This window comes from Lycium barbarum, chromosome 3 (assembly GCF_019175385.1).
Source record: "Lycium barbarum isolate Lr01 chromosome 3, ASM1917538v2, whole genome shotgun sequence".
In the NCBI taxonomy this organism is placed as follows: Eukaryota; Viridiplantae; Streptophyta; class Magnoliopsida; order Solanales; family Solanaceae; genus Lycium; species Lycium barbarum.
In genome coordinates, this window is record NC_083339.1 from 14897323 (window position 1) to 14921326 (window position 24004).

The window sequence follows — 24004 nt, forward strand, 5'->3', positions numbered from 1 at the left end:
CAACAGGCAGCCATCCATTGCAACAACCATATTCTTTTATCTGGTGCGATATATATTCATTTTTATTGGGCTGCATATGCATGTATAATCATGATGGCTGAAGTGTTAATATCAATAATCCAGTCAAAACAAGTTACAACCCAAATCTTTAAAAGAAGAATGCTGTTTTTGTTAATTCCCTTTAGTTCAATTGTTAATTCCCTTTAGTTCAATAAAGAGCAGGTTAATACGTGACGACTTTAAAGGGTACGTATGCTATTCCACCTAGAATTTCTCCTTTTGTCTTATCTTTCAAATAATCAAACAAACTACAGGCAATTCAAGCAGGCAGTATTTTAGTCCAAGTTAGGTGAAAACTGACTCCATTAAGCCTTAATAGTCCTTACCCTTTTATCCGAACAACACATGTGAAAAATCTGGACAGTTTGATCCTTTATTAATGCATCATGGATCACATAGAGAACTCAAATTAGTATACAGATGCTTGCTTGGCAAAATTATGATCAATTATCCAACAAATGTGCTTATAGAACTAATTTCCAGTATTACCAGACCACTTCGTGACATATAAGACAACATGCAAGTATTTTATGAGGAAGAAACATGTACAAGTGCAGGAGAAGGAAATGAGCTAAACCTGGCATACTGGGATTCTTAACTTCATTCTAGGTAAGACAAATGTAGTATATAGCATTTTCCATGAGATCATTTGTAAATTTAGGAACCCAGAAACTGTTTTGATGGAACATAATGTATGCATATTTAACACTGCTGGAGGTGAAACACAGATCAAACGATAGGTTCAAATTCTCAAAATTTCTACACACAAATAATGCTAGTAGGCATATAATGCAAGCAAGCTTATCACAGACCTTAAGTAACGTGGTCAATCACTGCCGACATATGAATCGTGCTTAGACAATCATACGCATGCAAAGACAATTAAACACTTTAAAACAAACATCATTTTGAAATCCCAGCTCTATTGACCAAAAACCGAATGTACATGTACTTAGATATGACTTTATGTTTCTAAATAGCGAACTCTCAATCACATACGGGTCATGTGAATCGTCAAACATGTCATTTAGATATCTAAATATTTTCAGCATTTGCAACTGAACAAGATATTAAGACTGGCACAGTATTCATCAAATCACTCATTTACATAATTAAGCCATCTCCAAATGGACAGTGCTTGTGAAGAAACAGATACAACATACTTTTTCACACATTTCTGAGCTTGTACACATACAAATCCACACACTTAACAGCTGTGTATGTTGTGTTTAGTTCATTGACATTACTGTATTAATCAAGCATGATGATAAATCCAATTGACTAAAAAAAAGGGCAGGACTGCAACTCATGCATCAGTTTATTATAGGCTATATCTCAATCTTATTTAGACCATATAACAGGTATTCAAATACTAAGCCTAGTGTTCAAGCGACAGACAGACATATACTTGACTGGGGATGAACTAATGGACATACTAATCTCACACTCCATAAACTAAAGACATATTCAGATCCAAATAGCGGACTAATCGACTTAAAACAGAACTGGATTTGGTCAGATTAAGCACTCCCTTAACAGTAACAATGTCACTGCTGCTATTTTGTACTAGCATTAACAAACAGAAAACTCAAACTTGCAGATGGAAGACAATTACATGGATAATTCAGTGTCGGCCTGTTCTAATCATATGCGCAATATACCTAAGCTATACACACCATCAGATGTATATCGGATGTATATCGAATGTATATCTTTTCTTATCGTGATAATCCACTGTATATCATATGTATATTCGACTTCATCTAGATTCTAAGTCTTGGAAATTTAGTCTGAACCTCCAAGTCACAATATACATCCTTCAAATTCGTTTTAGCAATTAGTATTCTATCCTAAACAGCTCTCAAACATCAAATAAATAACATGACGATAAGCAAACTACATAACTGCCACCAAAAAAATAGAGCAGAATAGGCGAAGATTTCAACTAAAACAGAAAAAAAATTAAAGACTAAAACAATAAGTGTGTCGAAGTTCACCTGTTTTGTGCGCAATGAACTGAGGCGTCGATGTCGTCGAATCTACTCGAACTCGAAAAACGATTAAAGTAATTAAGGCTTCGGGTTCGAAAGTAAAAAAAAATAGAGTAATATGTGGCTATATCATTGATCAAAATTGATGTTTTGTAAGGGATTTTCTGGGTTCCAAATCCTCTTCTGATGTTCGGATTCTTTTTCCCTTCTCTGTGATTTTTCATCCTTTTATAGGGCTGTGATTAGGGTTTAAGAAAGAGGAGAGGGGAGCGTATGAGAGAGGCGTGGGGGACAGGCGTGGATATGGCAGGTGGAGATGGCAGGTGAGGGACAGGGGGTGTGGGGGTGTCAGGCGGAGTGGGGGTAACGTGGGGAGCAGAAGGAAGTGGGGTGTCAGAGGTGTAGGTGACGATGAAGGTGATGAGGGAAGGAGCGGCGGAAAAGGGGAGGGAGCGAAAAAGAGAGAGTGAGGGAAAGAGATGGAGGGAGGCGGCGGGCGTAGAGAAAGGGCGAGAAGAGAGAGAGATGAGGCGGAAGATGAGATAAGAGAGAGATTAGGTTTCATTAGGTTTAAGGGGAAAAATTGGGCTGGTCCGATAATTTCGGGCTGGATCGGGTAGGAATAGGTAATGGGCCACTGATGTTGAATGAATAGTGGGCTGAAAATGTGGGCTGAGTATTAAAATATGGGTTGTTTATTTGGGTAGGAAAATAATATTGTATTTGTATTTCGGGTCATTAATTTGGCTGAAAATTATTGATCCTTCCTCCGCTATTTAATTATTTTGGGCTTCCAAATTAATAACTAGTACAATATTTATTATGTGAAGATAAATAGTAATTAGTATATAGAATGTAAGGATTTTACAAAGTGTTGTCTTGTAATTAATTTAACGAATCCGCACCTGAAACAAAAACGATGACTAACCGTTTAAAATTTGTGATAAAGTAATGCTCATAATGTTGAAAATAAAAGTAGTGATATTAATAGTAGTAGCAATAAAATATTGTGAAAAATAAAGTATTTAGCTCGTCAGTAAATGTAGAACCCGAGTAAATTAAATAAAAGAGGGACAAAATTGGGTGTCAACAGGAAACCCCCCCCTCCCCCCCTCCCCCCCCCCCCCCCCCCCCCCAAAAAAAGATAGGAAGTTATTTGCAAAAAAATCTATAAAAGTCCTCCCGCTTAATTTTTTTTTTTTAGTATTATCCACCTTCAAGTAATTTTTTCTAGCACATGCACATCATCATTAAAGAAGTAAACGTTATTATTTCAAATTCCCTGAATTCATAAATATAGAGCTCAATATTATTATAGCAATGTTAAAGTCTCTAGCAGCAAAAGAAATAAATATTTCAAAGCTTTCAACAAAAACATACTTCCAAAATCAAAAGTACCACATTATAATAAAACTTAAAAAAAAAAATCTTTAATGATACTATCTATAAATCTCTCACATATAGTTCTTGAATACAGGAGGACATCAAGAGTTTAATGAGTGAAAAGAAACGATTATAAAAAAAAAAAAAATCATGGTTAATTATCAATTTTATTTTTCTATTAATATTCTATTATTTTGCACAAGCTACAACAATTGACCATAATCCACAATAAGCAATCATTCAATGGTTCTCTTCTTTCAAACTATGCATCACCTAAAATATTACTTTATACACAAAAACTCTACTGCTTGAAAATTTAGAAAGAAATAAGAAAGGAAAAATAAAAACAAAAACCGAGGAGAAATAAGAATCAAATTGCTCTTCTCAAAAAGTTATGGTTGATGCATCAATTATCACCAAGTTGAAAAAAGTAGGAAGTCAAGCTGCAAAAAGAAAAATCTAAAGTCAATAAAATGTGAAAATTGTTATAAACAAAAAAGGGTAAAAGAATTATCACAAACTAACAGAAAGCCTAACAAACATCTGAAGCACAATGATAGTACAATTATAAACATTTGTAGTTGAAACTTGAAAGAGAGGAGGAGCATCATCCACCCAAAAAAAAAGGACAGGAGGAGCAAGTAGACTACTCCGGCACCAAAATACCTTTTGTTTACGGGGAATTAATATTTAATTGTTGAATGGAATTGGAAAGGTCATAACTCATAAGTTATGACTCATAACCATAAGACACACAAATAAATGATACAGTTTTTTTTTTTTTCTTTTCAATGCAAATAAATGGGGAAAACCCAAAAATCCGTAGGACATGAAGAGAAGATGAAAAGAATAGTCATCATTACATATTAATTTTTCAGTTTTAAAAAATATTTATGGAAGAAAGAGACTTTAAATTTATATAATATTTAATATAAGCTAAACTTATAGGATGGAGGAGGAAAAAAAAAAGGAGAAAAAAGGAGAAAAAAGATAAATGTCAATGGAGGTCATAGAGAGGTGCCACATAGGATTGTCTATGCCTAGCTTTATATTATATATAGATTTACCTGGAAACTACAAGGGCTCATTTGGTTTGCGTAATGGGAAATTATCGTTTTAAAAGCTCCATATTATTAGTTGGACGTTTTAGTCATCATTTCTCTTTCTTGTATGCATACTACTTTGCCTAATTAATGTCTTAACTTTATCCTATACACGTATAAACAATAATACATTGATCTTCAAACTTACAGTTCTGAGATGATCTTAGCGTACCGAGGGATGTGTTACCTGTTTAATTAGTCATCTCCTGCTTATTATCTCATGTACAATTTGTAATGTTGGTTGTATTGATTTTAAAATTGTTATAAACATAAATTAAGGCCATTTCAGTAAGTTGTATGGTTTGATCGGTCAATCTTATAAACGAATTGTCATGACACCTTTCCCAGTCATGTAACGAGGCTTAACTAACCAGAAATGGTGAAAAAGGGATGAAATGAATGACATAAAAAAGGCTTTTATTTTTGCTTAATTTATTTAATTCAACAGTTAATTTTCTTCAATCAAGAATAAGATAGAAATATTTTTCCTCAATAACTATTTGGCCTGATATAAAGATAACAAGTTAACGACAACATTATAATAAGGTAAAGATAATAACAATATTAACAACAACGATACAAGTCTAACATAGTTACCATACATTAGTGACTTGGTTCGCGCGATTCTAAAATTTTTAGTGAAGATATGGAATATATTTTTAAATATCCGAATATTTAAATATTTAAATCTTTTTTAGTCTTCAAATGGAAATGGATTAGATTATTGTCACTTAGTTTTATTCATTTTTTTTTATAACAATTATCGTTTTTATTCTTTACATAATAATATAATCTATATAGATGGAACATTGTTTACTTTATTATTTTATTTTACGAATTTTAATCTCCTTATGTTGATATGCTTATAAATTTTAAATACAGTTTTCCTTAGTTCATTTAATATATTAAGTATCTATCTAATTTCTCGTCACTACCTTTCAAGAGTTACATTTTAATGCTTTTTTTTAAAAAAAAATCTTTAAAAAGGAAAATGCGTCAAAAACATTGTCTACCACATAAAGAATAAGGAAGGGGAAGAAAAGTATACGAGTTAAATCTCTTCGATCAATTTTTGTCTTATTATTTTCCTTTCCATTCACACTTTTCCCTTCTATTTTCTTTCTCTTATTCTTTCTTTCTTGCTTCGTCGCCCAATCACTATTTATTTACATCACGTTATTTATAACCAATAACTTCACTCTAAATCTACTCTTTTTCATTTTCAAAATTCTCGAAACCATACAAAAATTTCATAAAAACTAAGAGATTGCTCATTTCATTTAAAACATTTTCCTATGAATTCAACACATGACATCATTGAAAAAGGAGAGAGAAGTCAAATAGAATGGAATCTCAAGCTTCAATTTCATTGAGAATGCTTTTGACAATTGAGAATTTGATTATTTACTAATTTCTTTTCATTTAAGAGATATAAAATTATATATAAAGCTAATTGTAAAATAACATTTTTACTTATTGATATAGTTTTCAACCTTAGCAGTTAATAGCTAAACAACAAAAGCACGCTTAAACTATCTATAAAAGTAGAGAATAGAGGAATAAGAAGTACACATTATTTAAAAAAACAATAGAAAATAATTGGTATAAAAAACTTTATTGCTTGAAAAATCAGCTTCCGATTCAACAAAGTTCATAACCATTAGAGATCAAAAAAGAAAGAAGAAGAAAATAACTCAAATAGAAATCATACTAGTCCGCCAAAAACATTAGTATCACAAAATCACCAAAAACAAAAAGGGGAAATGTTGCATCCACATATAAACTCATTACTCACCTATTTCCAATTTGCAAAAAAATCACAGTCATGTATAAAGTACTTCAATATAATGTTCTAATCTTTTTTTAAAAAGTATAACAATATAATATTTTAAGAATTTAAAATAATAAAATAGAAACAGAACCAAAAGAACTCACTGGCGTGAGAGAATGGCAAAATCGGCTGGATTACGGAGGTAAAAATTAAATTTGTACTATAGGTTATATGGTTGATGAGAATTAAGTAATAATTATATGTAATCAAAGCTAAAAAAACTGAAACTTTAAATGTACCCATTTATGGGTTATTTAGTTGCTTTTTGATCGTGAGCTGATTCAACAAAAGCTTTATTTGGGCTGATTCAGACGTGGGCTTAAATGCCAATAAATGGCTGTTATTAATCCATACATTAGTAGCAGAAATTAACCAAAAAATGCAATAAAAAATGAAAAAAATGTCACAAAAAGGAGAAAAAAGATTAATGCAAATACTAATCATAGAGATGTGCCACATTACCTTGCCTATACCTAACTTTATATATATATATATAAATAGATGAATATAACTCAGCGTCACCCATTTTCAACTCGTTCTCAACCCTCAACCCTTTCATTACGGATTGAAAATCGGTTAACTCATACTTACTCATACTTTAGATGAGTTTAATAAAGACAGGTTGAGCAGGTCAACTAAATCTGGGTTGTAAATTGTACTCTCTCTATTTACTTTTACTTATTTATTATATTAAAAATATATTTTCACTTTTACTTGTCCACTTTATAATGTCAAGAGCGAGGCAAACTTTTTTTTTTTCCTTGTTTTACCTTAACATTAGTTACTCATTTTCAAATCTCTCCCAGAGTCTATCGAGACTATATACTAATTAATATGAGTATGCTAAAATACATACTTCATTTATTAATTCTTAACAGGCGTGCAAAGTCAAAAGTGAACAGTAAAAGTGAACGGAGGAAATTGTAATTGTGATCACTAGTTCTCTCAAAGAAACGGCAACAAGTCCAACAGCCAAGAGCAAAGATATACTATAACGATCACATTGGTCCCCTCAAAGAATTATGTGGTCTCCCTAATTTCTAAATGTTGTCTTTAATTAGACGCGGTTCCTTCAAACTATGAGTTCACGCCTGTTAGTTATGCAATTTCCAATGGATTTCTGGGAAGTACTAGTTCCCGACTTATAATAAGGTCAATTGCGAATAAACTGTGAAGTGCTAGATGGTTCAGACTTTTAAACTATGTGCACAAGGCCAACTATGTATTTACTTGGTGAAACATTTCTACTATGTCCCCACAACTCTTCTGACTGTTAGTAGTGAAACATTTCTACTATGTCCCTACAACTTCTGACTGTCAGTAAAATAAGCTAAATTAAGATCGACTAATTATTCTTGGATAGTACCTACGCAAGTAAAGATTATTCGATTTGCAAAATGTATCAAAACCTTTGGTAGTAAAAAATAAAATAAAAATGAATGCTCTGTTTTCAAGATTGGATTTCATATCTGACTAAATCTCGTAATGGTAAGAAAGTAGGCCTTTTTAAGTTGCAGGCCTAGCAAAAAATAATTGAGATGGGATTTTATTGGAACTCCCCCCTAAATAGATCCACCAAATAATTAGAAAAGTTCCCGTTTTCAAACTTAGCATTGCAAATAATAGTTATAAGTGGACAAGGAGGGCTCCTGTATTATGGTAAAAACAAATTCACTATTAAATCACTTAAAAGGTATTTCGCATAATGACATGTAAAAAGACGAAATTAATAACCTGAAAATAATGAAGATACTATAAGTCCTTTTACAACACATTAAGTTATAATGACAATGTAAAAAATTCATTAAATATCAGCGGATAGAAGTTGAATCCAAAATTTTGAACCATTTACTTGAGAGTCAACACCATGCATGAGACTTGGTATCCATGGGACACGGTTCTTGCAGTAGTGTTGAAGTGGTCGTGCTCAAACCAGACAAAACACATCTTGCGCGAAAAATACAACATCAAAGATTCTGATCAATATTAATCATATTTTGCATGATATATTAATTTTATTTTCAAGAATATCAAACAACATAAAGTTCTACTGATATTTCCAAAAATCAAAAAGAATTTACATACGGTGATCACATGTTATAGTCGACCATGTACTGATTCAGGATTTAAGCTCTAAGAATTTATTTTTTAAGGTTCTTATCATTGAATCCATTATACTTATTATCTTATCATATCCACGATTTATTACAATATAATCTTAGTGAATATTAATGCATAAATTTGTACTCCGCACTGAAATTACTGGATTCATATTAACTAGCTAGTCAACATGAGCAACCGTCAAAATCATATAGGAAACATTCACGATCGATGTTGGTAATGAAGTACCATATAAAGACAATTAATAGTTGATGTATACATTTATTTATATGAAAAAGAAAATTAAAAACAAGTGAATGACTTCCAAGTCTATAAAGTCTTTAATCATCGTCTAGCTCTTGGAAGTTCCATAAGTATTATTTAATATCCATCTTCTGAGCCAGCCAAAAAAAGATATGGCAATTCTCCTAACGAACACCATGAGACATTTCACCCGTCCACAACATCCAATAACACTACATGATGATACCATTAACCCTAAATATTTGTGTGAGGGTTGCCTGACCTATGGCTCTAGGAAAAGATATTTTCTTTGATCATAAATTTACAAATAGTCTTTAAATATTTTGAATTGTTAATTATAATTAAAGATTATATGTCCAAATTCACACCGAGCATTAGATAGTTTGACTCTTGTACTCCGAATCAAGCCAGCCAAATTGAAACAGAGGGAGTAATATCTTTTTTACTCTATCCAAAAAATAATGATATTTTTGTGTAGTTCGCCACAATTTAACTTTAAATTTCCTACTTTACCCTTTATGAGATGATTTATCGCCACCGAAATTTCTATGGCTTATTTAAGATCACAAGTTTCAAAAGTTTTCCTTTTTCACTTATACTCCAGTTAAACACCTTCACATAAATTAACTTCCTTAATTTTGACCAATTATATTTTAGCTCTTCAATATCCAATTAAACCAATTAAAAAAGCATGTCAAGCTCTATCATATATGTGGATGTGTAAATTTACAAGTGTTGTATGATTAATTACACAAGCATTTTAGTTTGATCATGATATTGTCATCTATTCAGCGACGTCCTTTAAGGCTTTTAGGCTCATCCCAACCAGCTGGCATCGTGCTGTTTGTAATGAAGCATCATGTGATGCTTCTTCATGGCGTTATAGGTGTGCACTATTTGAATTTGATATTCATATAGGTTGTGTGACAGTACAATGTATAAATACATCGATCCATCGAGGAATTCCTACGTACGTTACGTTTCACCCTATGTATTTCCTCAGCAACAGTATTTTGGTGGTTATGCTTATTGGAATCCTAGCCCCAACACTTTTCCTGGTCCATCTAATATGCATCATTATTATTATCTTGGTTTCCATCATGTACACCAAGTGCAACATTTATCATCTAACTTTGGCATTAATTCACTATTCATTTATTAGTTTTTCTGAAACTGTGCTATCAGGCGGTTTCAATGATACTGCAAAATAGAAATGATTTCCAATTAACTCAAAGTTAAGACGTAAATCATATCTCCTTAAAAAGACCTCCATAGCCCACATCATTTTTAACTTCTACCCTTACTAACAATTAACAACCACAACTCTCAGTTTTTCCATGTCCATAACCGCAAACATCTAATGTGTAAATTAATGACACTTTATGATTATGATGTTTCACCATGTATTCTTCTGTAAGCTATTTCCTTTTTCATTTTAATCGTTTATGATGGACAAACATTTTAAATTAAGGCATCCATCATAAGGAATCAATCCATACATTTTTTTTTGTTTTCTTGGCCACATTCTTTAGTGAGGAAATAAAAGTATTTTACCTTTCATAACCAAAATATGTATAAAATTATTTTACCTCTCCATACGCTATAGGTCAATATTGTATAAACAAATCACTTTCAAATTGTTGGAAATATTAACAATATCAATCAGAAAATTGAACAAAAGGATAGATTCAACTTATCAATTTGAATCGTGTGGTAAGCCAATGCCTTGAAAGCAATTTCGACCCAAGTCCGGTGCATATCATTGAGGCCAGTCACTTCAAGCTTCCAACCACCAGTGCAAGTGATTGGAAATGCTGTGGAACCTTGGGGTGACCGACCTCAACGATGACTAATTCATGCCGCCTACACTGCGTTTTTCCCTTTTTTTCAAAGGCTCAGTTTGCAGCTTTTTGGGCTTAGTATCCCAACCCAATGGAAAAACCTCACTATTTTTTAGCTCAATTTACAGTTTTAATCTTCTTCTTCTTTTGTTAATTTTCTTTACTATTTATCCTTTTTAATTTGCTTTTGTTCAAATTTATTACGCACAATTCTTTTTATTTTTGTCTTTTATTCTTCTTATCTCTATTGCTCATTTTGTTTCTACATAACTCTCTTCCATGTGCTAACTCGAAGAAACTCTTTAAGGCAACAATATATTGTTATTAAACTTGAAACTGAGATTAAATATTTTTAAAAAAGAAGGTATCTTTTTATTTTTGTCTTTTATTCTTCTTATCTCTATTGCTCATTTTGTTTCTACATAACTCTCTTCCATGTGCTAACTCGAAGAAACTCTTTAAGGCAACAATGTATTGTTATTAAACTTGAAACTGAGATATAAAAATATTTTTAAAAAAGAAGGTAAATTAAAGATAACCGAATAAGGAAATTAGAAATTGTGAAAATCCTTTTATTCAATATCTATTTTATTAAATTTACTTTCTTTGAGTTCATAGTATTTCTTTCCAATTTTTTCTAATTCTATTCTCGAGAGAGGAAAACTGAACTAAATTAAACTTATTTGATTTATTCATCATTTGTCCTTTTTTTTCCCCTCAAACGAATAACCTAGCAAATTGAACTAAATGAACTTAAAAATCGGCAATGCCATTTATTTAGCTTTTGAATATGTATTATATATAATATTAGTAACTCATTCCTTACACCTTTTTAAAGAATTTTGACGATTTTCAAAGTAATTCCGAATAAAAAAAAAGTTTAAAATAAAATAGAACACTACAAGTAAAAGAAAAAAGAAGTACAAGAAATTTTAAGAAGTCTCGATAAAGCAGGGTAAAAGAAGGAAGCAATGCTAAACAGGGCATGACACGGCAGGTCAAATTTAGCGGGTTAAGGTTAGTCTTTCCCTTCCCCGTCCCGCTCTATCTTTCATCCTGCAGTTTTTCCTTATTTGTCTCGTTCATATTTTGAATTCCATTGATGAAAATTTTGGCTCCGCCACTGAGCTGAAAGCAAAGTCGAATCAAGCAGCAAACAATGATGATAGGTCCGTCCCAAATATCATGTTAGAGAATACCCCAATTCCAAAGTCTTGTCACCAGATCAAACATTATTTTCCCAATTCCTCCACCACCATAATGAGTCTGAGGCTGCCCATGGTTCTGATGCTGTGGTTGTGATTGTGGCATGTAGTTAGGGTGCCAATACGGAACCGCATAAGCATAACCACCGAAATACTGCTGCTGTGGTTGTGATTGTGGCATGTTGTTAGGGTGCCAACACGGAACCGCATAAGCATAACCACCCAAATACTGCTGCTGTGGTTGTGATCGTGGCATGTAGTCAGGGTGCCAATACGGAACCGCATAAGCATAACAACCGAAATACTGCTGCTGAGGGAACACGGACGGAGGAACGTATGTAGGGATTCCTCGGTCCGTCGTCGTTCTCTTTTCACATTGTATTAGAACACAACCTATATGAATATCAAATCCACATAGTGCACACCTGTAACGCCATGAAGAAGCACCACATGCTCCTCTACAAACAGCACAGGTTCCTGGTTCAGCCGAGCCCATAAGCCTTAAAGGATGTGCCTAAATTAATGACAATCATCATATCAAAACGATTGCATAATTATGAAATATTGATGACAGTCATAATTGTATTATCAAATTATAATTGGTCAAAATTAGGGAAGTTACTTTTTTCTGATGGTTCAAACTTCGTGACATTAATTGAAACAGAGGGAGTAATAATTAGTTACCTGATGTAGGACATGACATAGTGTTTCAGGCAACTGAGTACAGAGAGGGTGGACATCGAAGTCACAAAGCTCACACCCATAATATAGGATCCAGCTCCCCTCCAATAGGGGATCTGTCCGGTTGCTGCAGTGCTACCCTAAATAAGTTACACGTGTCCTTTTAATTGTTCAATGGACCAGATTCATTTCGCTAACCCAGATATTAACTATGGTTACATATATCTCTAACTTCCATCTTTCCTTCTCAGCGCAAGTAAAACCTTTTCCTTAGCTATGCAATCTCTTTGAAAAGTAAAATAACAAGACGATGCAGACTGCTCACACAATATCACTCCTTTTCTTAATCACTATTTTCACAAAAAAAGACAATACAGTTCATCCCAAATCTCTCTATAAGAAGAGGAGAACAAATCTAAAAGATGCACTTGGGTTTAAAACATTTTAAAAATCTTAGTAAGGAGAGTGTATTCAACTACTCTAAAGCTTAGTTTTGGCAGAAATGGAGATCCGACAGAGCTTTGTTGTCTTCTTCGGTACAAAAAATTCAACTTGGAGTTTCTTAGAACTATAAAAGCCAAATAGAGGACCCAGAGAAGGCACGAAAATTGAAAAGAAGAAAAAAATGGTTGATGCACTTGGATGCAGAATTTGGGGTTTCTCATGAAATCATAATTTTTTTCTTGGGTTTTCTTTTTCTCTTATTGTATTCATAATTATATTCTTCAATTGAGACTACTCACTCCGATTCAACATTTTTCCTCTGAGATTCTCTCTATTTGTTCCAATTATTTGATTTACACAATTAAATATTGCATCTACCTGCTCTGTTTTCTGGATAAATTTGGGAGCTTGGGATGTCTATCTTGGTAGCAGCTAAAGGTAAAGGAAGAGAGGAGAGAGAATTATTGGTAACTGTAGTTAATACTCTGTATTAGTTATTGAGTTAGCAAAATGAATCTGGTCCATAAAACAATTATAAGGACACGTGTAACTTATTTAGGATAGCACTGCAGCAACTGGACGGATCCCCTACTGGAGGGGAGCCGGATCCCATAATATATGCCTTCAACAGAATCACGACAAACCTTGCAAATGCGGTCGAATTGGCGATTGCCATGTGGCTGCTTGCAGACGACAAGCTTGAGCGAATGGTCAGGATGCAAGAACGAAGAAAGATTCATTGGACATGTTCCACAATGTTCATGTAGGTCAAAATCGCAGCCATGGCAGCGATATCTTTTCCCTATGCCATGAATCTTGCAACCATCACATAAGTATTTGGTGGTGTTATCAAAAAATGTTAATGTATGCTTTTGGTGTGTGAAATGTTGTATAGTACTGTTTTCTGGGAGCGGTGCCATTATTTCTGGTTAATTTTCTCTCTGGAACTAAGAACTAAGTAAAAAAAATGGAAATGATGGGAGCTGCAAAGAGCAGGAGGACAGTGGAAGACTTTATAGTTAGTATTTTTGCTCCAAAGTCTTTGGCTTAATTAGTTGTTATTTTATTTTTATTTTTATTTTGTTCATGTCTAAAATATCAGCTTGAAGTTTAGTTTAATACATCGCCAACCTGGATGCTTCCTAATAAGGACTGCTTTTCTCGTTGACTAGTTCTATGTGTCCTATTCCTCGGTCCCAATTTATGTGGCACCTTTCAAATTTCGAGATCCAAGCAAGTTTTTTTTTACTGTAATTTTTTCATATATATTTTAAATTATCAATTATTGTGATTTATAGTACTTTTTACGTAGTTTCCAAATATGTAAATTTTATTTAAAAAAACTTAAAGATTCCATGCATACTCGAATTCACGGTTAAAATTAAATTGTTTGACTTTCGAAATTCGAATTGTGCCGCATCAATTGGGACAGGGAGAGTATATTTTTGTAACCTAAAAATAATATTTTCTCTGTCCAATTTATATGACACTCTTTTTAGTCACTCCAAAAAAGAAAGATACATTTCTAAATTTAGTACTCCCTTTGTCTCAATTTATGTGACACTGTTCGAATTTCGAGAGTCTAGCAATTTAATTTTGATCGTAAATTTAGGCATGAAATCTTTAAATTTTTTGAAATAAAATTTATATGTTTGGAAACTATGTAAAAAGTACTATAAGTCACAATCATTCACAATACAAAATATTTTAAAAAATATATGAAAACATTACTGTCAAAGAAAGACTAGTTTGAATCTCTTAATTCAAAAGGCGTCACATAAATTGGGACTGAGGGAGTAACAATTAAACTTTAAAACACTCATTTTACCCTTAATGGGGTGATTATCACACAAATATGTATGACGACTTATTTTAGACCCCACGTTTCAAATAAACGTCTTTCTTTATTACTTAATTTTAATTTTCAGTCAAACACCGTAACATAAATTGGGACGGAAGAAATATTAACGAGCGATAATTTCAAAAACCTCTCTCAAGATGTTACTTCGTAATGCTACTAGTTCTCCTTGTGGTTTACAATATTACACTTCTCTTGTTTTGATATTTTTTTAACAATTTTTGTAAAACTATTTTATTATGAATGTAGAGATTACAATTTGACTGAATTCCCCTAACTAATATATATATTTTTTTAATAATCTTAAGAATAGTTTCAGAAACCTCCCCTTTAATTTTCATCTTGTAACAATAACCTTCATTGTAGATTATAGTATTATGTCGTCCTCCCTTATTTTGATTTCTTTGTACCAGTTTTTTTGACTGATTTACTGTTAATGTAAAAAAATATAATATAATTAATTTGCTCTTTCTAATGTTAACCTATTCTAATTAGTTTTGCAGACATCTTTTCCAAGAATTCCTTCAGAAAAAAAAAACGCAATACACTGTAGCCAAAAAAACAGCTAATATATAGGCCAACTCTGCATTTTGAAGTGGGCCAGTCTGTTTATTCATCCAAGGCCACAACTGATCATAATTAAGTATAAATCTTTAAGCCAATTAAATAAAAATGCATATATTATTTAGCAATCGTAAGTATAAATTCGAGGTCTTTTCAGGTTCTCAAATTTTATAAGTCTTTGGGGCTAAGAAAAGTCAAGGTTCCACTTTTTTCATGTTGAGAAAATTCTTAGAAACTCTCTAAGAATTATTGTCCGGATATCACATTTGCTTTAGTGATTTTATGTGTAGATTTTATTTTACTCATGAAGTCATATCCTCATTGTACATTTTGGCATAAACCCTACTCACAATTTCAGAGTTTTTTTATATCATTCAATTTACTTTATATATTTCTAACCAATCAAGCTTTATGAAAACAATAGACAGCAAATGTCACTTCAGTGCTTGCAATTAAATTATTAGGAACAATCTTATACGCAAGAAAAGTTATCAGGAATAATCTAATGCTTATATATATATATATATATATATATATATATATATATATATATATATGGTTATTTCAAGTGTAGTAGATGTTTAATTCTAACGGTATGTATTTAGTTGCTAGGTATTTAAAATTATCTATCATATCAAGAGACATTAAAAAAACACATTAAGAAGAAATTATTCGAAGAATGCACATTTAGAAACTCATTCGGTTAATGATATTGAATATTAAGTTGCTAACCAATGGAATTGCAAGCTAACAAATAATTTAGTACTCTTTATCAATTTCTTTCAGATATATATGTGTATTTCTGTATTTTGTATGTTTTAAAAGAATGTTTATCGATAAAATATATTCAAATTTTATAGATTTGATTTTCTTAACTAACTAACAATTCAATCTATTAGGAAAAAAAGTTAATATTCAAAGTGTAACAAAATATACACAATATGAGATTTAATGTCTTAAAACTGTTTAATGCTAGATTAAAATTATTCAAAAGTTTAGGTCCGTTTAAATTGCTAACAAACTTGAGTTGATAAGTGACAACAATTCCATCATTTATGAAGTACTTATCCCATTCAGCCAAAAAACAAAAAGTACTTATCCTATCTCTAATTCGAAAAAGAAGTTAACATAATATGTAATTATAAGATAAGGATAACCAATTTAAATATCATTTTCAAACTCAAATATATAATTATATGATGACAATATTTTAGAATCATAACTTATCAAATAGATATTGTTTAACTAACTGATAAGTATTCGAATTTGAGTTTAAATGCAATTAAATTGGCATGAAGTTTCAGCTCTTAACCTCTTACTATATATACCCCTTTAATGACACATAAATCTATGTAAGCTTTCTTATTCTCTTTTATTGCTAAATTATTTTTAAATTTAACTTTTGTTTATCTCAAGAGAATTTTCTGTGAACATTTCATTCACAAGGGTATTGATCATTTCTTTCTCTACACGTCATAATATTATTCTACTCATATATAATATAGGATAGCGGAAAGATGTTTTAATTCCCATTGTTTAGTACTAATAAGTCATATTTATGACTCTTATATTCTTTTTATTCAAAATACCATGCTCCCAGTAAATTAAAAGTAAAAATACTTCCAGTTATGTTTTTTTTTTTTGTCGTACAGGATTTCTATAATAGGTAAAAGGATTATAGGTTATGCACATCAAATTTCTCTGATTAATATTCAAGGTGTATTTTCATGCTTAATTTAACTTTATTATTGTTATTATTTCATAGTTGTTTACAATTAACATTACATTCATCTTTTTTGATAGGTGTAACTAAGGACTTTGAAGTTCCAATAGATCCGATGTATGTAAATATCTCACAAATTCGAAATGAATATCTGAAAAATGAACAAATACGATGGAGAACCGAAATATATGGAGGAGTTTTACCCAATCAATCAAGCAAGGAATGAGTGTGAAAATATTATGAATGTACAAGATTCCTTTTTTCACTATATCAGTAAAGTTGTGCAAATAAAATTTTATCTGTATTATGTTCTCTAGTTTGATTTTATTTTATATGGCTATTATAATTGCATGTATGTCTTTTCCTCTTGTGTGTGTGTAGAGAGAGAGAGAGAGAGAGAGAGAGAGATATTACCATTTTCAAAAAAATTGTATTCATTGTATATGTATATGCAGTCTAATCTAATAAATAAAAAGAAAACGAAGGTAAATTGGATACAATTTAAGCATATGTGTTCTAGAAGGCATATGAGCAAGTATATCGCCAAAGGAGCTTTGCACATATGAAAGATATTTTTTAATGATGGTATTTCCTCTACGAACGATGTTCATACACATATAAATCTTTTTGAGGGTTCAAATTTATTTTCATCTACAAGTCATTTTTGTTGCACGATTTTTTATGATATAATTATTTTTAATCTCATAAAGCTCAAGAATCTCACGTAAATACAATATTTAAGTTACTTCATGATTCTCTGTCAAAATTACATTATAGAAAGTAACTTTACTTTTATTCACTTGATAAAAAACTACTATTTAAAAAAATATTAGAGGTGTTTCTTTACAAGAAAAAAGTGTTTTTAAGTAGCAGTTAAATTAATATATTTTTCTACTATTGGAGAAAATCTAAAATTTGCGAATTCACCCTACAAGCATAAAGTTATTTTATTTGAAAAGGTACTTTAGAGTTTTATCATTTTGTATGTTTTTTATTGTATTAAAAAAAATAGTCAAAGACTTGGCCAAACAAGTCATAAATCAATTTGCGAGCTAATAAAAAGACATACCGCAGTGTAAAATAATTATAATGCAATAAGAATAACTAAGGAACAAAAGGAGAAAAAGATATCAAATGAGATCACGTATTTGAATTTATGATCATAATTTTTAAATTATAATAAGAAAGTGCTATAATGTGGAGGAGACCACATGGCTAATATCTTATAATTAATTGAGTCAAAAAAAGAAAAAGAAAAAACAATGAAATAGTTTCTAGCAACAGAATACACTTTTTAAAACATATTTTTTTTTTCATATATGATAGTTTAATATCATAATTCAGAATGAAATTAAAAGCGACAAAAAACTTAGTTGTTTATTGTAATATAATACAAAATAATAATTATAATCATTGCTAGATTTTCAACAAGATAATAAAAGTACCTTTTTTTTGTACCTTATACGAACTCAAATAAAATTTTTAAATATGATATTTTTTTAGTTTTAGTAACATAATAAGAAGGAAAAACCAATTAAAGTATCATAAAAAATAAAATGTACAAAGAGGGTGATAGAGATACTTTCAAGATATACTTTTTTTGTACTTTATACTAACTCAAATAAAAAATTTAAATATGATATATTTTAATTTTAGTAACATAATAAGAAGGAAAAACCAATTAAAGTATCATAAAAGAACATAAAATGTACAAAGAGGGTGATAGAGATACTTTCAAGATATGTATATGTTGAATTTAGTTCAAAAATAAAATAAAGTAATTAATACTCAAACATATTATTAATGTCCTTTAATTGATAGGTGGATCACTTCGTAACTTTAAGCATACTGGGAGTAAAGCTCCGAGGAAAATGGTCATATTCTAATGGACTTCGAAATTTAACTTTCGACGAACCTTTGTCGACTTCTTAATCACAACCCGCTATACTTCCAACTTCAACCTTGATGTATGACTAACATATGATTCAAAACTTTATGACACAACCTATTTATCACGAAGAACACTTCTAACCTTCCTATTTAGCATGGTGAGCGCTTCTAATCTTACTCCGAAAAATGAATGGAGGAAGTAAATGCTTACAGTTTTGGGCTAAATTATACAGAGATTCTTTATATAATAGTTCAAGCTTACCAAATATCCTAACAAAAAGTTCTAATTTTGATTTGAGCATAAGAATGCGTTACGAGGCTAAAATGAGAAATAATATACCAACTATTTTGTAAGATCATGGGCCATCTCAAGCTTGCTGTTGGGAAGTGTCACGACCCAACCGGAGGGTCATGACGGGCACCCGGATCTAGCCTCCCGAGCGCCTCTTCTCATACATCTCATAATCATATCTAGGTGGACCATCATGCTAACTCATAAAATATCATAAACTGTATGGGAAACAAACCCAAAAGATGATATACATATATACGTCATCAAGCTAGTCTCAAGTACTAGAGCCAACAAGGCTACCAAAACAGTGATACAACACAAGAGGGACAGAGAAGGTCACAGAACATCTAGCTGTACATATCTGTCTACAAGCTTCTACTGGAATGCATAACATAACACGGACGGGACAGGACCCTGCCATACCCATATGTACATAAGAACCATACCAACTGGACTGCAACTCCGGAACAAGTGGAGTGCTCCTGTACCAATGCTGAGATGGCAACCTATGAGTTTGAACTGTCTCTATGTTTAACTGCGGGCATGAACGCAGCGTCCACAAGCAAAAGGACGTCAGTACTAATAATGTACTGAGTATGTAAGGCATGAGTAAAAACAAAATGAAAGTATGAAGATAACATAAGATAAAAGATATCAACCTGTACCTCTGAATGCCTTTTTAAGGTGGATTTCATGCCTACTTAGCTTTCAAAAAATAACATTTTCATACATATATAATATAAGTGTTAGTGTTGCGGAACATGCAGCCCGATCCATAAATGTTAGTGTTGCAGAACGTGCAGCCTGATCCATATATCATATCATTCTGCGTCTGGGGTAACATCATAACGTACCCACTGCAGTGGTGTGCACATCTACGTGCCGTACCCGACCAACTATAGCGCGACTCGATGTGAGAAAATACATACATATATATAAAGCATGCATGAGAGCCCAAATAAAAGCTATAAATCTATCGGAGTGACGTAAGGTCGGTAAACCTCCGATTATCATTATGGAACTATCATCATAGACATATCTCACCTTGAAAGAATAAAAATCATAAGATGCGATCAACATCAATGAATAAGATCAACAACCATAAGATGATATCAATAATCATAAGATAAGATCAATAATCATGGGACAATTATCAACAATATCAAGTGCATGGGTTTGTATCAAAGGATCATGCTGTGAGAAAGAAAAGGACAACCTTAACATACCTTGTCGTCTCCTTAATTTACTTAACGCCTATCCTCCCAAGCTTGTAAATCTACATTCAAAATGATTCGCACTAAGGATAAGTCATTGAAATGTTTATAAGGTCAAACTAGATTAATTGGTAAGCTAATGAAAATCGGACAACATTTCCCTTATATCTTCTACTTCCTCCAATCCTCAAAAAATCTCCCAAACCACAATAAAACATCAACAATTCCATAATCAAAAGATTACATTCAAATTATACTCAATTCAATCCCAAAACTTCTTTTCATAATCAATCCAGAACAACTTTAACACAACCCCTTATACACTTGTATACGACACTTCTTGAGCACCATTATTATTCCTCATAACAAGATTATGCTCAAAACATGCTAATAATTAGCTCAAGTTAATTCACAACTCAAAATATCATCAAATTCATATTTGAACTTTTCCTCCAATTTCTTTTCTTCAAATCTTGACATAATTACCAAATAAACTCATAAGTATGAAACTAAGATGAAATCTTACCCCAAAATTCAAGAATGCTTAAATTTCAAGGTTACTCCCCCTTACAAACACTCACCCAAGCATCTTCAAGAAGAGGAGACAAGTGTAAAGCTCACTTGGAAACGCTAAACACTTTAATCTTCACCTTGATATTTGATTTAGGCTTAGAAATATGTTTGGATGTGTTTGGAGAGGTCTCTAGAGGTTTCTAGGACTTGGGGTTATGTTTAAAATGATTAAAATGAAGAGGGGTCATCGTACTTAAATTCTGAAAATTTCCACCAACTTTGTATTATACGGTTCGTATTTCCGGTCGTATAATATTATACGGGCCGTATAATTGGCCTCGTATCTTAGATTTGCAATCTGTTAGTTGCATTGGAAATAAGACCCTCTGAACTTGAATTTACATAGGTTATGCATTCCGTAACTCCTCATATACTAAGAGATATACCTTCCTCAAGTTGGACCAAAAATCCTGTCCGAAATTCTGCCAAGTTTTCCCAAAGTTTCGACAAACTTATTTTCTTCGATTCGCTTGATCCCGAAACCTTTAGATACTTGCTTAACACTTGTTAAAAGTCTTCCTTAACCTTATAAAGGTTCCATGGCCTCTCCGGCTTACACTATTTTACCTCACAACCAACGCGAATTTTTTTGAAGTGTAACATCATATATATATATATATATATATATATATATATATATATATATATATATATATATATATATATATATATATATATATATATATATATAGGGTCCGTATCCTTGGCCGTATAACATTATAGACCAACATCTAGGCCGTATAAAATTATACGGTACGTATAGTTTGCCATATAATACCACCTCCAAAACTGCCTTCTCTGAATTTTTTTAAAATCCTTAAACACGGTCCATATCTCAAAATACGAACCATATTTCACTTATAACGAACCATATTTCACTTATAAGACCCATATACCATATTTTCCAAAAAACAACTTTTGACGAATTCTTCCGCGTCGATTCACTTATTCTTTAATCCTTCCGTAACTTACCAAATATGAACTTAACCACTTTTAAGTATAAGTTAGGCATGTCCAATCTCATATAATCTCTGAAGACAAATCCAGACGTCCAAACTAAAATAACTTACGTACGATGATTTTAAATGTAGAAAACCTAATAGTAGCCTTGGAGGATCTTCTATTAAAAAGGAAGGTGAAATATAAAACTGAGTATGGAAAATGCGTCTACTGGCCTGTCACGTCCACTGCGGCGGGCATAGCTTCGCTATAGTGGGACCGTCGCTTGGCCGCTATAGCGAGCCTTCTCCTGCCCTTGGACCATGACTTTTAACTCTCTCCGAAATTAATTTTTCCCACTATTAGTCCTTTAAACACTCCATGGGGCTTACTATTTAAGATCATAGACCTAGATTGGGCATAGGTTCGCGAAGTATTAAATAGCGATCGGGCGGGTCGTTCAGATACCAATTAAACCACTGTTCGCCCCCGAACGGCGTGGAGTGAGGTAAAGTTCACGCTCCTGGACCTTACACCATAGGAGGCTGTGTTGGTCCGTGGAGTGAATCCTTTGGTTGGCTTCCCTCCGATGGAACGACTATAAGCCTTAGATTCTTAAGAGCGGAAGTTAATCCGGAGCAAAAATGTAGCAAAGTAAGTTAATTGCGAAGTATAGAATTGATAGAATATAGTAAGAAAGGTTGTATTTGATGATCTTTTCAGGAGGTCGTTAGCCTTTTTTTATTGTACATTCATATTAGCCCTTAAGTCGTAATTCAATTCTAATAATGAGTAATAATGGATAATAACTGATGCTTTAATTATAAATCGCAATGTTTGCTCCGAATCTACTCCGGTCACATAACGTTACTCTTTCATTAACTTTCCGGGACAATTGCATCGATTAGCCTATTCCAAGCTTATCCGGAATTCCTTATTTCATAGAAACATAATGACCTAATAACGCCTTGTCTTCTGCACCTACATGTACCATTACCAACATACCACATGTCAGTCTATATTTGTATGTATATAGATAGTCCCCTCCACTTTTCGAAGGAGAATAATGAATTCAGGAAGTGGAATTGAGACGACACCGATGTCATCCTTTCTTTATGGCGGCAAACGTTCTTATGTTTCTTAAAAAACCAACCGTCTTGTCGGAATTCAATGATTCTATTGTGAAACGCCGGCAACCTTTCAATTTTGACGAATGACATAAGGCTGCTACCTTGTGAAAAGTCGTGCCTCCTGGGATTCCAATCGTTTCATCTCCTATATTGACACATATATATACTAGGATAATCAACAAAACCTCATCTCAACCAAATCTTTTCTTTCCATATATAAAAGATTCTTCTGAGGAAACCCTACTTGCAACTTCCTTCTCCTTCTATTGTCTTTCCCTGAAAACCTTTACCATATCTACCTCATCATCCTATTCTTCTCATGATGGTTCTCTATCATCCGAAAATCATTTTGGAAAATCTCCATTTTCTCCAATGAGTTATGAAGTTGACCTCAACTCTAACGCCTCCGACATTCTTCTTGTTGGCTTCAAATATCACAAAGATATCAGTGCCGATGATCACTTCCAATCTGTGGTAGATATTAGTTCTTTCGTTACCGCTGATGTTCTTCCCGTAATTTATGCAGACTGTAATCTTCGTTTGAACATTGACACTGTCCCCGTCAATATTGAAGCTAGGGTATACTATCACATTGATGTTTTTTCAATGGTTTACACTTATCCCTTTGTGATAGGTTTTGATCTCCCCATTCACCAAATTATCGAGGACTTTTTTTGCTGATGCCGAGTTTGTCTCAGCCAAGTTGCTCCCCAAATTTGGCGTTTAATTTACCGTATTCACATTTTGGCTACTTAAGCCGGAATACCTTTTTCTCTCGATCACTTGATGCACCTGTATTCTTCTCCTATTTTCTGGGGTGGCCTGAGTCACTTACTTCCTAGGGGAAAATATAGCTTGGTTAACCCGGAGGACGATTTTGACGGAGATGGCTTCATTGATTTGTGATGATCAGCACCA

General features: G+C 32.4%; 1 protein-coding gene across 1 annotated transcript; it reads right to left on the bottom strand.

Annotated features, from left to right (window-relative positions):
* Window positions 1–11344: 11344 nt before the first annotated feature.
* LOC132630367 (uncharacterized) lies at window positions 11345–13998 on the bottom strand. The gene is made up of 3 exons (XM_060345949.1): window positions 13525–13998; window positions 12463–12550; window positions 11345–12292 (listed from the first exon to the last, which is right to left on the bottom strand). Exons 1-3 carry the CDS (start codon window positions 13821–13823, stop codon window positions 11762–11764), a joined length of 918 nt encoding a protein of 305 aa, XP_060201932.1. The 5' UTR covers window positions 13824–13998; the 3' UTR covers window positions 11345–11761.
* Between the last annotated feature and the right edge of the window lie 10006 nt (window positions 13999–24004).

Excerpts from the sequence above, each read along its gene's own strand:
- LOC132630367 (XM_060345949.1), bottom strand. The coding sequence starts at position 13,823 with ATGGCACCGCTCCCAGAAAACAGTACTATACAACATTTCACACACCAA. Across the intron at positions 12,551-13,524 it reads TGTCGTGATTCTGTTGAAGG|CCTATATTATGGGTGTGAGC; the intron begins CATATATTATGG and ends GGGGAGCTGGAT. Across the intron at positions 12,293-12,462 it reads TATGTCATGTCCTACATCAG|GCACATCCTTTAAGGCTTAT; the intron begins GTAACTAATTAT and ends TCATTAATTTAG.